This window comes from Pipistrellus hanaki (assembly GCF_964339955.1).
Source record: "Pipistrellus hanaki genome assembly, chromosome: 9".
Classification (NCBI taxonomy): domain Eukaryota; kingdom Metazoa; phylum Chordata; class Mammalia; order Chiroptera; family Vespertilionidae; genus Pipistrellus; species Pipistrellus hanaki.
Window position 1 is genome coordinate 59,183,155 of NC_140511.1, and position 15,896 is coordinate 59,199,050.

The 15,896-nt window shown below is 38.6% G+C and overlaps 1 protein-coding gene and 1 long non-coding RNA gene across 3 annotated transcripts in view; one reads left to right on the plus strand and one right to left on the minus strand.

Moving 5' to 3' along the window:
- LOC311627276 overlaps nucleotides 1-15,896 on the minus strand; it is a 570,423-nt gene that overhangs the window by 321,429 nt on the left and 233,098 nt on the right. The gene's annotated exons all lie outside the window — the stretch shown is intronic.
- Nucleotides 1-15,896, plus strand: part of ANO3 (anoctamin 3) — a 189,120-nt gene that overhangs the window by 167,671 nt on the left and 5,553 nt on the right. For both annotated transcript variants that reach the window (XM_084893600.1, XM_084893601.1), the window contains 6 exons: nucleotides 1,407-1,504; nucleotides 7,092-7,225; nucleotides 7,913-8,065; nucleotides 8,608-8,755; nucleotides 13,750-13,830; nucleotides 14,008-14,113. In XM_084893600.1, the coding sequence (XP_084749726.1) occupies nucleotides 1,407-1,504; nucleotides 7,092-7,225; nucleotides 7,913-8,065; nucleotides 8,608-8,755; nucleotides 13,750-13,830; nucleotides 14,008-14,113 (720 nt within the window). The remainder of the gene's footprint in view (nucleotides 1-1,406; nucleotides 1,505-7,091; nucleotides 7,226-7,912; nucleotides 8,066-8,607; nucleotides 8,756-13,749; nucleotides 13,831-14,007; nucleotides 14,114-15,896) is intronic.

Here is a 15,896-nt window from a genome sequence, read left to right on the forward strand (position 1 = left end):
GGGGTGACATTTATATGTTTTAAAGTGTGCAATTCTATATCATCTGTACATTGAATTGTGTGTTCACCACCCAAAGTCAAAACTCCTTCCATCACCATTTATTCTCCTTTTACCCTTTTCTACCTCCACTTACCCTCCTTTGTTTCTGGTAACCACTCTACTGTTTTCTGTGTCTATGGATGTTTTGGTTTTTTGTTTGTTTTGTTTTGTTTTTGCTTAATCCATTCATTTTTTTTTTTTCACCCAGTCAGTATCTATGAGTCTATTTCCATGAATCTGTCTCTGTTTGGTTAAGGCAGTACTACCCTGAATGTGCCCAATTTTGTCTAATGCTAACTTTTGTTGAACATCTAAAAATGCAGAGGATCAAAAGGCAAAATCAAAATCATACTGACAAACTATTTTGGGGGCATGCTTTTATCACTTAAAAATGTGTTCTAATATATTTAGATAGTCCCTCATCTTGAGAATGGACTAGACTTAGTGATCTTAGTGACTTACTTCTAAAGTAAAGATTAGGGAAAAGAAAAATTTAGTAACTTTACAGTAGAAATACCTAAAAAACAAACAAACAAACAAACAAAAAAACACTGTTATACCAACCAAGCGATTAAGATTAATAAAATACCACTAGTGCCATCATGTGGAAGTCACGTATCTGCTAATGGGATTTGATGAAAATGGCACTTTACTTCTGTGATCTACCTTCATCCCCAAAGCACATAACCACAGTCTCAAAATATGAAAACATTAGAAAAACCCAGATTGGGGGATTTTCCCACAGGATACTAGTCCAGCAGTGCTTAAAAGTATCAAGGAATAAAAACTCATAAGACTGTCTAGATCAGAGGAAACTGAGTAGACATGACAAATAAATTCATTGTGTATCCTGGGTCGGATATAAATGGAAAAATTTAAATCAAGTCTAGAGTTTAGTTAATAGCATTGTACTAATGTTGGTGTCTTAGCTTTGACAAATATACCTTGATAGTATTAGGGACAATGGAGGGAACTCTATGTATCATCTTTACACATGTTCTATAAATTTAAAGTTTTCTAACATAAAAACGTTTATTTAAAAAGAATATGTTATAAACATTTTCCATAGAATGAAATATTTGTCTATCTCCTATGAATAGATAGATAGTATTCCAGAACATTTATTGAAGGTTATCATGCCCAACACAGAGCTTGGCAGATAATATGTGCTCATTAAACGTTATATTTGATGCTGTTATAATTTTGATTAAAATTCCAATATAAATTCTAAAAACTCCCCTATCAAGTGTCCTCATCTTGAGATAGTTAGTGTGACCTGGCCTAAGAATTTGCATTACAATTTGAAGGTGGGGATGCTCGAGACAACTGGGGAAAGCAAGATCATTGCTATTCTCATTCTGTTTCAGTGTCATCCTAGCGGCTGCTTGATAGACCTCTGCCTCCAGATGGGTGTTATCATGTTTTTGAAGCAAATATGGAACAACTTCATGGAATTGGGATATCCGTAAGCACTTTATTTTTAAAATTGCCTTATATTGTATATAGTTACAAAGAAGATGGAGGTAGTGGGAATAGTTCTTAGGAAATTGGGCTAAGTAGTTAATTGGGGGTTCAGTTCTTGCTGTACTTCTCACTGAAGTGTGACTGTGTGTATGTTAGTAAAGTTTTCTGAGCCTCAGTTTCTAGATTTCTACAAGGGGATCAACAGCTATAGCTACCTCAAGAACAATTGTAGGCACTAAAGAAATACGAATAGATATAGAGTAACTGTATGCTGATCAACACATTAAAACACTTGTTAGCCGAAACCGGTTTGGCTCAGTGGATAGAGTGTTGGTCTTCGGACTGAAGGGTCCCAGGTTCGATTCCAGTCAGGGACATTTACCTTGGTTGCAGGCACATCCCCAGTGGGGGGTGTGGAGGAGGCAGCTGATCAATGATTCTCTCTCATCGATGTTTCTAACTTTCTATTCCTCTCTCTTCCTCTCTGTAAAAAAATCAATAAAAATATATTTAAAAATAAATAAATAAAAATAAAACACTTGTTATTCTTAAAACATTATTGATAGTACAGGTTCTTGAGGATAAAAATAACTTTCTGATTTATTTTGGTTATCAAAAGACCAAGATGGTTATTGTGTAATAAAGACTCCATTTCCACACATCCCTCCCTCAAAAATAAGTAAAACAAAGATAAATTCATGGATGGATGAGGTTTGTACTCTTTGCTACACACACACACACACACACACACACACACACGCTCACACACACACACACACACACACACATCATTAGAACAAGATTGATTGTGGTAATATCAGATCAATACCACTTTCTTTGTTCCTTTAGGGAAGTTTTAACTGTCTGAATTGCTGACATGGAAGAATCCTGAATCCCCACTCTTACATCTACTAAATAGATTATCCTACAGAATACAGTGGAACAGTGTATCTTACACACTTTTGTATGTAAACTTTGGGGAAATCAAAATTAGAAATAAGATTATCCTGAGGAATTTCCTGAAGCTGAGGGAAGAACTGGTTAGCTGATAGATGATATAAAAATAGTTTAGAATTAGTCATCAAATTATACCATGATTCTTTCTCCCTGCTGGTCCACAAATGGCATCAGGACATTTCTCAGCAGAGACCCTGAGGCTGGAGAGGTGATATTATCCCTGAAATCAAACATAAAGTATTGTATTAAATTCCAAGCAGTCCTAGAGCATAGAGTATGAAATTACTGAGACCTTGTTTAAATTCCTTCTCTGCCCCTTGCTAAAGTTATAGCTTACTTGACCTTACTGAGATGTTATTTGTAAAATAATGGATTTATAAAGATTAATTAAGATGACCCACTGCTCATTAACTGTCAATAAATGACATAACTTTTGTGAAGAGATTTTTATAACACATTTAAATGAGTCTCTTCTAAATGAAGACAGAATAGGGGATGAGGATTGGGAAGTCTAGTCTTTTCATCATATCCCTTCCTATGCTTAGGTCATCTCTTTGAAACATATGGTTTGGGGAATAGTGTTTAAAAATGCCTGAGAAAATTAGGTACAGGATATGACATGCTGTAAGTACTTTACAAGCACCATCATGATGGTGCAGTAATTATAATATGAAGAATGATTCTGTTGAACTCATTGTCCTAGACTTCTGTATATAAGCCATGTACTTTGAACAGCACATTTTTACTAAGGCCTTGCCCAGTTGTCAACCTGGATTATGCATATGAAGCACCAAGGGTACCATGACAAAGGAAATCTTATTGGTGTTTGTCCAACAGTTGGGCAAAGACATTGTTGAAGAAAATCTCACAAAGGTAAACCAATCACTAAAGCATGGTTTTCAAACTTTTTATTCACAGTTCTCTTTTTCCAAGTCAAATCTTAAGAAGAATTGAAATAAATAAAAGAAGCAAGCAGACCTGCCTCAATTCTAACCTCCATTCCATTTTTATCTTCATGGGCTCCCACTGGCAGCCCCATGGGGCACATATTGAAGCATTGCCTGATGTTTTGGTCTCCATGTTTTTCTTCCAACTCCTACTGAAGTTCTAGGTCCACAATTAATGAAAAAATGAGCGTTGTGTACTGTTTACCAAGTCCTATGGAATTTAGCTCACCCCAGAGATCATTTTCATCTAACTTAAAATAATTCATTACCCAAAAGCCCACAATATGTACATATTGGGATATTTCTGCGTCACTTAATTTCAAGACTGTCCCTGAGCTTAGGAAAGATTATTGTTACTTTCTTTACAAATCTGAGAAATGAATTCAAACACACACCAATTGTCTGTAAATTATCAATCAGTGTAGTAACAAAATGAGATCACTAATGCCCAAACACTTCACTTTATAAACTCAGAGAAGTGAAGTGACTTGCTAAAACTCACCACATAATGACTGAAGGATAGGGACTAGAATCTGTATGTCTTGAAACTATCTCTAGGGGTCTCGGTCTCTCTCTCTCTCTCTCTCTCTCTCTCTCTCTCTCTCTCTCTCTCTCTCTCTCTCAACATGCTTTTACTCATGTTCAGAAAGCATAGCCCAGAACATTTGGGGTTATGAGAAATTAAGGGCTCAGATGCAATCACAACAGGCAACATAGAAATTTAATTATTTATATAGATGATGTGTGGGAAGCAGTCATATAAACAAATGTTTGTCTAATCAATATTATGAAGAATCTAAATGTATGGGAGGTCAAGTCCTAGATAAATATGTGTATAGGATCTTGGAGAGTTCTTGAAGGCTGAGGCCTATTCTCTCATGCTAAACTTGAAAGATGAGACCATACAAATATCTTTAGTTCCAGGAATGTTTAGTGTAGTCTCAGGATAATTGATGCTAATCTATATAATAAAAGCCCAGTGACCATTATGGTAGAATGACCAGAATGACCAGTTTACGATTCCACCAGTTACTATGATGTGCACTGATCACCAGGGACCAGACACTTAACACAGGAATGGGGAGGAGAGGGAGAAGCAGGTGCAGTGAGGCCTGGAGGTGCACACTATGGACCAGGGATCCCAGGAACTGCAAGCCTAGAGCTTGCTTTCCAAGAAAAATAAATAAATTGAAAGAAAGAAAAAAAAAGTGGCCACCACTGCCACCCTGGGAAGAATGGCTCCAGGAGGGCAAGGCCTCCCCAGGCCACACCTGGCCCAGCTGGCACACTGTGGGCTCACGGGGACTCACTGGTGATGTGCAGGAAGCACAGCCGCTCCAACTCTAATGCCAGTCACACCGACAGCTGCTCTCCCTCCATCTCTATGGCAGAGGCAGTGAGGCTGACCTCCTCAGCTCTGACTTCCAGCTTTAGGCTTCCTGCCTGCCCCTTCATATACTATGTATGCTTGGGGGTGTGGCTTCAGCCTTCCCAGCCAATAGAGCTGCAGCACAGCCAGAGTGTGGCAGGACACAGCCACCAGGGCTGGCTGGGCATTGATTTGGCTGCTGACTGACATCCATGTGCACTTACACTGTGTGTTTACATTGGTAGGGAAGCAGGGCAGCCCACTCCTGCCGCTTGCCTCTCCTTCTAGGCTAAGAAAGGCCCACTGATCTTTGTGTTTCTCCTCCCATGCAGAATTAAAACCTCTTAGGGATAAATGATCCCAGCGATGGCCCAAAAACATGCTTGGTGTCACTGTCACAGACATTCCCAGACATTACAGCCCATTCCTCAGCATGCAGTACCCTGCTCCACCCACTGCCACTTCTCACCTGTCACCCCCTGAGGACCATCTTATGTTATCCTATTTAAAATGTGAGCAAGATCTCAAATGCCCCCCTGTCAATAGCTCCCTTGCCCTACCTTTCTTCCTCTAAAACCCTTGCATTTAAATACATATATATTTTATTGATTTTGGAGAGGGAAATAGAGATAGAAACATCAATAATAATACATAATCATTGATTGGCTGCCTCCTGCATGTTCCCAACTGGGGATCATAACCTCCCCCAGCCTCTTCCCCCATCCTACCCCCAGCCAGCAGGCCCCCAATGGCAGTGCAGCACTAAGGGAAGGAGGAAGGGGTAAGGTGGGAAACCATGGGCAGCATTGGCTTCTGGCATCTGTTTCTTCTGCACCTAGCCCAGCAACTGTCACCTCCTCTCTCAACCCTGCTGGGGCGTTCATGCCCTGATCAGCATGGCCCTGATTGGCCCTGATCACCCGCCAGGCCTAGGGACTCCACCCATGCACAAATTTTCTCCACTGGGTCTCTAGTCTACATTATAAAAGGCCAGGGGCCATCACGACCTTAATGACTGAACAGATGACTAGTCACCAGGAAGTGCATAGAGTTCATCCCCCACTACCCAAAGGATCCTATCACAGCAAGGCTGACAGCCACTGGGTGGGTGGGGCAGAGTGGGGGTGGGTGGGGCAAGGTGGACATGGCAAGGTCATTAGCCTCCAGCCCAGGGCTGGACTGGAGGCCTAACGACCTTGCTGCTACCATGGCTGCTGAAGGTCAGCCCCAGAGAGAGGCCTGGAGAGAGGCAGGACCAGATCCACAGTCACCGCAGCTGCTGGTGAGGCCCAGATTGAGAGAGAGGCAGGGCCTGATCAGTAGCTGGTGAGGCCTGGAGAAAGAGAGAGAGAGAGAGAGAGAGAGGCTGTGGATCAGTCCTAGAGAGAGGCCTAGAGAGAGAAGCAGGGCCTGATCCATTGTCGCCATGGCAGCTGTGGATCTGGCCTGGAAATAGGCCTAGAGATAGGGTGGGAGACATTGACTGGTATAGAAACCAGCCAATCAGAACCAAATTTGGGTGAACTGTGAGGAGTCAATGGCTGCCTAAGAGGCAGAACTTCTGATGCTGGCCAGCATAGAAAACGACCAATCAGAACCTAATCTGAGTTAACTGTGAAGGCAGAACCTAAAGTGGGGGCTGAGGAGAAGTTTTAAGGAGCAATAGCTGTTTGGTGTAAGGTGTAAGAAAGCGGTTCAATTTTTTAATGAGCAATTTGGCAGTATAGTGCATATGGCTATCAGTCCAGATATAGGGATTATGTATTTTTGTCTGCCAAGAGCATCTCCTCCTGCTGAAAAAGGCTTTTCTGTACTATTTAAGCAATTATATCATATATGATCTATACTAACAAAAGAATAATATGCTAATTAGACTGGGTCAACCAGCCATCTTCCAGAAGTCTGACTTCCTTCTGAACAAGGCCATGTGGTGGGGGCCAAGGCAGAGGCAGTTAGGGACAATCAGGCCAGCTGGGGAGGGCAATTGTGGGGCAACCAGGCCAGCAGGGGGTAACCAGGCTGCAGGGGAGCAGTTAAGGGTGATCAGGCAGGCAGAAAGAGGTGGTTAGGGACAATCAGGCAGACAGGTAGAGGCAGTTAGGGGCAATCAGGCAGGCAGGCAATTGAGCAGTTAGGAGTCAGCGGTCTCAGATTGCAAGAGGGATGTCCAATTGAAGATGGTGCAGGCTGGGCTGAGGTACCCTCCTCCCCCCATGCAAGAATTTTGTGCTCCAGGCCTCTGGTATACTATAAATTACTCACCAAATACTTAAGAAAAAAGAGCTCAAAAGTCCTTTGTCTGCTCTGTGGTATAGGTTGATCCAGAACTGGTGGTCACGACATAAAATCAGGCGGGGAATACAAGATGCTTCTATACCTCAGTGGGAAAATGATTGGAATCTGCAGCCCATGAATATTCACGGACTAATGGATGAATACTTAGAAATGGGTAAGGAGAGAACCTTCTACAGAGCTATTTGACCTTCTGATACTAGTTTCTATTTCACACAGCCTTTGTTCAAGAGAGAAAGCCATCTCTCTCCTTTCTAACCTAGCATTCTGAAGCGCATCTGCAACTTTATCTCAACAGAACTAGAGAAGATATGAAAGTAGTGCCCTTGGAAGTCTACCACATGTTGTCTTCATAACATTTACCAGCCATAATAGTTAACCAAAATAAAGATTTATAGTAAATCAACATGCTTTTGAGCATATATTTTAAAGGAGCATTTGCTTTTTCTCTGGCCTTCAGTTTTCTCATCTATACAAAGAGAGGGCAAGATTAGGTCTTTTGGGTCCCTTCTGGAGCTAAGCATTTTTCAAGGCCTCTTTGATTTCCGCTTCTTTTCTCCTTCATGCTACATGGTATAAAGGTGAAAAGAACATAGACTTTCAGTCTACTGAGATTTGAATTTTAATGCAGGTTTTAGTTTAGTTATCTACCCTTTTGCAAGTTTATTGAATGCATATGAGCTTTAGTTTTCTCAACTCTAAAGTGGTGTAGACATATTTACCTTGAAGAGATGTTGAAAAGATTAAGGGAAATTTATGCAAATCACTTAATATTCCACAATGAAGGAATTCAATAAATGACACTGTTTACATTACTAATTTTCTAATGTTCTCCCTTTTACAGTTTTGCAATTTGGTTTCACCACCATATTTGTTGCGGCTTTTCCTCTGGCCCCTCTTTTGGCTTTGTTAAACAACATCATTGAAATCAGGCTGGATGCATACAAATTTGTCACCCAGTGGCGGAGGCCTCTGCCGGCCAGAGCAACTGACATAGGTAAGATTCAGGAATTAAATGGTTTTGACATTGCAAAGACAAGAGGTGGCTAGATTTTATCTAATACCACGTGCAGGTTTCTATTGCTAGGGCTCTTTTCCAGCCCTAACAAAACTGATTCCAAACTAGGTATTTTTGTATTTTTACTTTAAAAGGGTATTGGACAAAGATAAAGGCAAAATCCATAGTAAATACATGTATTTCATACTTTACCCAATGATGTAGAACTTAAAGATTTTTGTTTATTTGTATTACTTCAGTAAGTTATAATTAGCCTTTGAAGCAACTGTCATGTCTCATTATTACAGGCAAGATTCAATTCCTAATGATATTTTAATTTTCAAATCTTTCAAGATGGGAGTCTACCTTCCCTCTGTGGCAAAGCATTCAATAATTGTTTAATCTGCAGAGAAATACTATACCCATAAATTAAATAATAGCTGAGCTCTGGTTCCAACATAAATAAAACATTCTTTTCAAAATAAGAAATAAGATTATTTTTATTTTACTTTATTCACTATCTTTAATCTTTCTTCTACTAGGTATCTGGTATGGAATTCTTGAAGGAATTGGAATCCTGGCTGTGATCACCAATGCATTTGTAATTGCTATTACATCTGATTACATCCCACGTTTTGTGTATGAATACAAATATGGCCCCTGTGCAGGTCATTTTGAATATGGTGAAAAGTAAGATTGAAATTTATGCATTCTTTTAATATGTTTTATGTTTGCAATTAAAATGGGAACTTATTGGAAAGTTTTGTTCTGTTACCATTAAGGGCAATGTTTCTGATCATTGCAGTTATAATGTGTTTATTAGATGAAATCAAGTGGGATAAAAAGAACAACTATTTTACAGCAAATAACTTTAGCATCTCTATGTTTTTTACTTGTAAATGTATCACATATCAAAATATTGTTTTAAAGTGTTATAGAAGTCATTTAAACTATTTAGAAGTCAAATTTAAAACTGGAAGAGACCTTAGAAATCAGCCAGTGCAATTTTTGACTGGGGAAATTGAGGCCCACTCTGGTTTATGACATTGCTGAAGGGAATAAAGCTAGTTGGTGGGGACATATAGAATCTGAAAGAACTGTCAGCTCTATGACTAGAGATTTTTCAAAAGTAATTTTGTCCTATGTATCATAGGATGTGTAGCAGCAATCTTGACTCTAACCCAGTAGTTAACAGTAGCAACCTCCCTGCTCCCCAAGTTGTGACAATCAAAAATGTCTATAGACATTGCTAGATGTCCCCTTGGGGACAAAGTCAACCAGTTTAGAACAAGTGCTTCAGGGGCTATAGGGTGTTCAGCTCTTTCCTCCTTGAATGCAGGTATTGGGGAAAAATAAAAGAGACTTGGGAAGAGATTAGCCTTAGGGTGGGAGTCCTGATAGGAGACAAAGTAGTGATAGAAGTTATTTCTCCTTCTGCCTTCAGGGGTAGTTGGAGGCATGTGTCTTATCTAGATGCAGGGTGTCTGCCCCAATAGCTGAGCCCTGATTTAGTGCAAAATCAGCCCTTAGATCTGCTGATGAACTGATGACATTTTCTCAGAACCCTGCAGTGCCTTACTAAACATAAATAGTTCAGTTGCAATTTTAGTTTATATTTCAGAGCCTTTTCAAGGTATTTTAACTTAAAGTCTAACACCCTAAGTACAACTTCTAACTTTACCTTTTATTCATCAATCTGGACCTATGATTATGAAGTGATGTCTAAGTAACATTTTATATACTGTAAAGCACTATATAAATATAAAGTGGTTGTACTATTAATAGTAAAAAACTAAAAATATTATTATTATTATTATTATTTTTTTTTTTTATTTATTTTTTTTTAATTCAAAATGCCCTAGAAGCAGATTTTAAGGATTTAAAATATGTGAACATGTTTAACAGCTCTTAGAAGCATAATTTGCTGGTGTCTTTACTGCCACCTAGAGGCAAAGAAAATGAGATTGGTTGTGAACTTTCAGGACCTGCCTTTCAAGTAGATATTATAGCACTTGACCCTTTTTTTCATCTTGACTGTTACTAAGGATGTGGAATAAGTTCAAGAGATGTGGAGAGCTTATGTGAAGTTGAAACTACATATATTTAGGGTCATCCCGTTGTTTAATTTTTCCCAGCTATGCTTAGCAGTTAAGTTGGAGTAAATTCATTCAGATTGTAAATTTTCAGGACAAAGTGACAAAGGATAAAAGAGCAATGAAGTGGAGGGTATTGTCCTGATAACAATAGAAATGATAAATTATGAGGTCTAGGATAGGTAAAGGAGTGAAGCCAGTGTGCCTTATAATTAAGAATTCCAGGTTTAAAATAAGATAGATGTGCATTTGAATCTGGGTTCTAACAACTGTTACCCTGGGAGAGTGGTTCTCAATGTGGGCTCTGGAGATCTTTTTCAGGTTCCATGAGGCCAGTATTATTTTAATAATAATACTAAGACATAACTTCCTTTTCTCACTATACTAACATTTGCACTGGTGATGTAAGAGCACCGGGGATACATTTTTCTAACTCAAGGCAGTGGCACCAAGGAGTACTAGTAATGATTGTATTTCTCACAACTATATAATCACCATTTTTAAAGTGCCATGAGAAATTTTAGAAAGTCTTTGGTGAAAAAGTAATAACTATTAATTTTATCAAATCTCTACTCTGGAATAAATGTCCTTTCAATATTCTATATGACAAAATGCAAAGTGTGCATGAAGCACTTCTATTATGTATCAAAGTGAGATTATTACCTCAAAGAAAAACACCCTGTGCTTGTTGGAGCTGAAAACTCAACAAAAAATTTTTTAGTATGAAATAAGGATAGCCAAACTATGATTACTCAGACTTCGGTATTTAGCATACACTCTTTTATAAAATGCACAAAACTATACTGTCATTTTAAGGGAAATAATTGACAGTATTTGTTACCATTAATAAAGTTCAAATTTGCCGAAACTGGTTTGGCTCAGTGGATAGAGCTTCGGCCTGCAGACTGAAGGGTCCCAGATTCTATTCTGATCAAGGGCATGTACCTTGGTTGCAGGCACATCCCCAATAGGGGGTGTGCAAGAGGCAGCTGATCGATGATTCTCTCCCATCGATGTTTCTAACTCTCTATCCCTCTCTCTTTCTCTCTGTAAAAACAATAAAATATATTTTTTTAAAAAGAAAAACATTTAAAAATAAATAAATAAAGTTCAAATTTGAAGTGAAAGTTAGAATTCTGAATAATTTTTATCTACCACTGTGATCTTGAATGCTTCCCAGAAGTCAGATTATTTTCTAATAAAAATCAATGGTAGTATTAATAGTTGTGATGTTTCATATTCTATAGTAAGATTATATCAACATTTGGAAGATCTATATAATTGAGGGAATAAATTTTTCCAAATGACCCATATTAGATGTTATAAAATCATTTATGGGTAAAAAATTAATTAAAAGTTCAAGATAGACTTATGGATTTTAATATAAATGACATGGAAACTTCATTGATGTGTTTAGATTCCACAATGTAACTAAATTATAATAAATGACCAGATATAGAGTTTTGGTGTGATATAAAAAAATGTTAAAATTATTTGAAATATTATTAAAATAGTCCTCCTTTACCCAACTATTTATATTTTTGAAGACATATTCTCTATTTACTCTTCAACCCACAAACCATATTGCAACAGATTAACTGTAGAAACAGAGAATCTGGCTATCTTCTATAAGATAGGCATTAAAGAAATTTGTAAACATGTAAAACAATACCTTTTTTGTTTCACTACATTTTTCCTCTTGGAAAACATGGCTATTTTTTTTATTAAAAATGTATTATTTCTGTTAACTTACAATAGAGTTGATAGCTATTTTAAATTAATTATTAGAGGCATATTTTCTAAATTTCTCAGTTTTAATTTCTAATGTGTTAAATATCTATAATAATCTATAATAATAAAAGCATAATATGTTAATTATACTTGAGAGCTGTATGACCTTCCAGACAAAGTCACAGCTGGGGGGGGGGGGGGGGGGGGCAAGGCAGAAGTAGTTAGGGGCTATCAGGCAGGCATGCAGGGTGGTTAGGGGTGATCAGGCAGGCAGAAGAGCAGGTAGGAGTGATCAGGTAGGCAGGCAGGTGAGCAATTATGGGTGATCAGGCAGGGAGGCAGAGTAGTTAGGTGAGATCAGGCAGGCAATTGAGCAGTTAGAAGCATCAGGCAGGCAGGTGAGTGATTAGGGGCAATCAGGCAGGCAGGCAGGTGAGCAATTAGGAGCCAGCAGTCCCAGATTGTTAGAGGGATGTCTGACTGCTGGTTTAGGCCCAATTTCATACCAGCCTAAACCAGCAGTTGAACATCCCCCAAGAGTCCTGGATTGTAAGAGGATGCAGGCCAGGCTGAGGAACAATCTCTCCCCACGCCCCTGCACAAGTTTTATGCATCAAACCTCTAGTCAGTAGATATACCCATAAGAAAAAAGGTCTTTGAGATTTTATGTTTAAAAATATAAAGGATACCTGAAACAAAAAATTTTTAAAGAATTACAGGCCTAGATAAAGATTTTAGTCTCTATAAACTTTAGCTCTTTAATTTGCATGATGGAGATTACAACCATATATGAAAACTCAGGTTATTTAAAAATGCTGACCACAATTTAATATCTAACACCAGAATAGGGCTTTTTACCTGTTTGTTCACTGTTGAATACCAAGCATCTAGAATTTTTCCAACAAAATGCAGGTTTCAATAAGTATGTATTGAATGAGTTAATAAATAAATCACAAGTAGGCATGTTTATTGATTGGCCACTTAATTATAATTAACCAAATAGTATTACATGCATATTTATAAAACATATTTATAGAGTTTTCATCCATAGGAAATAATTACCACAATGCCTAGTGCATAGTAAACACTAAATATAAGCCAATTGAAAGTGTAAGATAGAAACTATTGGTGGGAATATTAGTCTGTCTCATTAATTATAGATATAACTAGAGACCTGGTGCACAACAATCATGCACTATGTGTGTGTGTGTGGGGGGGGTGTGTTCCTCAGTCCAGCATGCATCCTCTCCCAGTTTGAGATCCCTTGGGGGATGTCCGTTTGCCAGCTTAGGCCCACTCCCCAGGGACATCCCCGGAGGGGTCCTTAGCATTGCTGTGGAGGCGAGAGAGGCTTCTGCCACTGCCACTATGCTTGCTAGAGGTGAGCCTGGCTTCTGGCTAAGTGGCTCTCCCACTGTGGGAGCGCGCTGACCACCAGAGGGAAGCTCCTTCATTGAGCATATGCCCCCTGGTGGTAAGTGTGCCTCATAGCAACCAATAATTCTACCATTTAGTCGATTTGCATATTAGCCTTTTATTATATAAGACCAGAGTCCTGATGCATGAAATTTATGCAAGGGGCTTGGCCCTTGCAGCCACAGCAGCTGCCTCGGCCCTCACAGCCCTGGCTTCCTCTGGAAGATCATCCAGAAGGTCATTCGGCTGCTTGGTCTAATTGCACATTACACTTTTATTATTATAGATGGGAGTTAGGTAATAGAATCAGAGCTGAGACACTAAGAATTTATAACTATAATGAAAGGAATGGTGATATCTATTAAACACTGTCATTTGTAATTAAGAAATTGGACTAGAAGTTTATGAATCTCTGAATCACAGGATGCTTTCTTTTTCTCCCAGTTGTTTAAAGGGATATGTCAACAATAGCCTATCCTTCTTTAACCTGAGTGAGCTTGGCCTGGGAAAATCTGGTTATTGCAGGTACTGACTTATAAATCAGTTACTTTTATTCTTGCTTTCACCATTCCATCTCTTCTCCCTACATGTTGATGAGCTCATTTAAATTGTCATTTTGGAATTTTGGCAAACCAAGAACATTTGGGACCTCCATACTTTGATCTCTGTTCTTCACAGTATTTTTGTTTTTGTGGATTTTAGGTACCGAGACTACAGAGGTCCCCCTTGGAGTTCCAAACCTTATGAGTTCACCTTACAGTACTGGCATATCCTCGCTGCTCGGTTGGCCTTCATTATCGTGTTTGAGGTTAGTCACAAACTGGTAAAATAACTATAGGTAGACACTTTTCCAACTGATATATTAGTTGCTTCTTCGAGTAAGTTCCTTGCTGACTTCCAAAAAAAGAGTTGAGTATGTTTTAGTGGAAGGTTCAGATACAATGAAACCACTGTAACAAGCACAAAACAGCAAGAGCTCAATAATGTAAGAAGGTGAGTTAGAGGGTATTGGTACCAGAAAATTGGGATAAAATAAGCTACTCATATTTCAACTGAAAACTTAGTTTTGAGCCTCCTAGCAACAAAATTTAAAAAGAAAGGATTGGTTTTCATCATCTGATAAAATAATTAAGATCAATTCATTAGTATGGAAAAACTTATTTTCTGAACAACCAACTCTAATTAGAGTTGATCCTGGATAGTTTATAAGGGACATCACATAATTCAGTCAGTTATACCTGAAGACACTTTTATAAAACATGCATATATTTTTATTATCACAGTCACACAACAATATTAAATTATAGTCCCATGAAGAAATTTTAGAGGAGCTACAGAATTATTGCCTTTTTTCAGTATAAAACAGCAGCTGACTTAATACAGTGAAGAGTTTAGCATCGGAATATATTATCTATTCTCTAAGGGCTATGGACAAATTTTGCATGTGTATTTTGGTTTTTTTTTTTTTTTAAACATATTTTATTGATTTTTTTACAGAGAGGAAGGGAGAGAGATAGAGAGTTAGAAACATCGATGAGAGAGAGTCATCAATCAGCTGCCTCTTGCACACCCCCCACTGAGGATATGCCTGCAACCAAGGTACATGCCCTTTGACCAGAATCGAACCTGGGACCTTTCATTCCGCAAGCCGACACTCTATCCATTGAGTCAAACCGTTTTTAGCTGCATGTGTATTTTGGGATCCAAAATCAGAGAGAGAAAAGGATAGTGAGGACCTGCTTTTCTATGGGAAAATATACCTACTTACTGTGACCCACTGTGCAATGCAGCTTCCTGGGACTCAGTTAAAAGTGCCTTGATTTCTTCCTTCCCACAAAGTCCTTTAGGTAAAGAAGATCTTTTCCAGAGATTGATATAATGCTATCAATATCAGATTTTTTTTCTTTCCTGAGAAACTGAAAGATCTACTTTTCTTCATGGGAAAAAAGGAGGATACATTTATAATAATAATCTCTATTATAAAAGGCCTCTGGCCATAATGCCATAATGACCAATGACCACCTCACCAGGAGGTGCATTGTTGGGTCCCATAGTGGCAGAGGTGGGGGGGACTTTGGGGTCCCACAGCGCCAGCTGGCAAGACTGATGGGAGAGAGTTCGGGGTCCTGTAGCAGTGGTGGAAGGGAATCTGGAGTCCCACAGCCTGGGGGATCTAGATCTCACGTGATTTCACGTGCTGGGCATCTAGTATGTTATATTTAAGTAGTACATTTAATCCTTATGCATACCTTTAAAATATGCTGCTATTATCACTGCTTTTGAAGTGATACACAGAGTACAGGTGATTTGAAGAAAGTTGCACAGCTGTGTCAGAGTAGGGTTTAGACATAGGTAGTCTTATTTAGCCTCTGTACTTCTTTTTTTTTTTAACAGGGTTTTTGACTTGAACCCCACATCACATTTTTCTTTTTTTAAAATATATATTTATTGATTTCACAGAGATTAAGAGATATCCTATATAATAAAGAGGTAATATGAAAATTGACCATCACTCCAACACAAAATAGGGCCACCCCCATGTGGTCAAAGATGGTTGCCCCCATGTGGACATAAGATGGCCTCCACAAGAT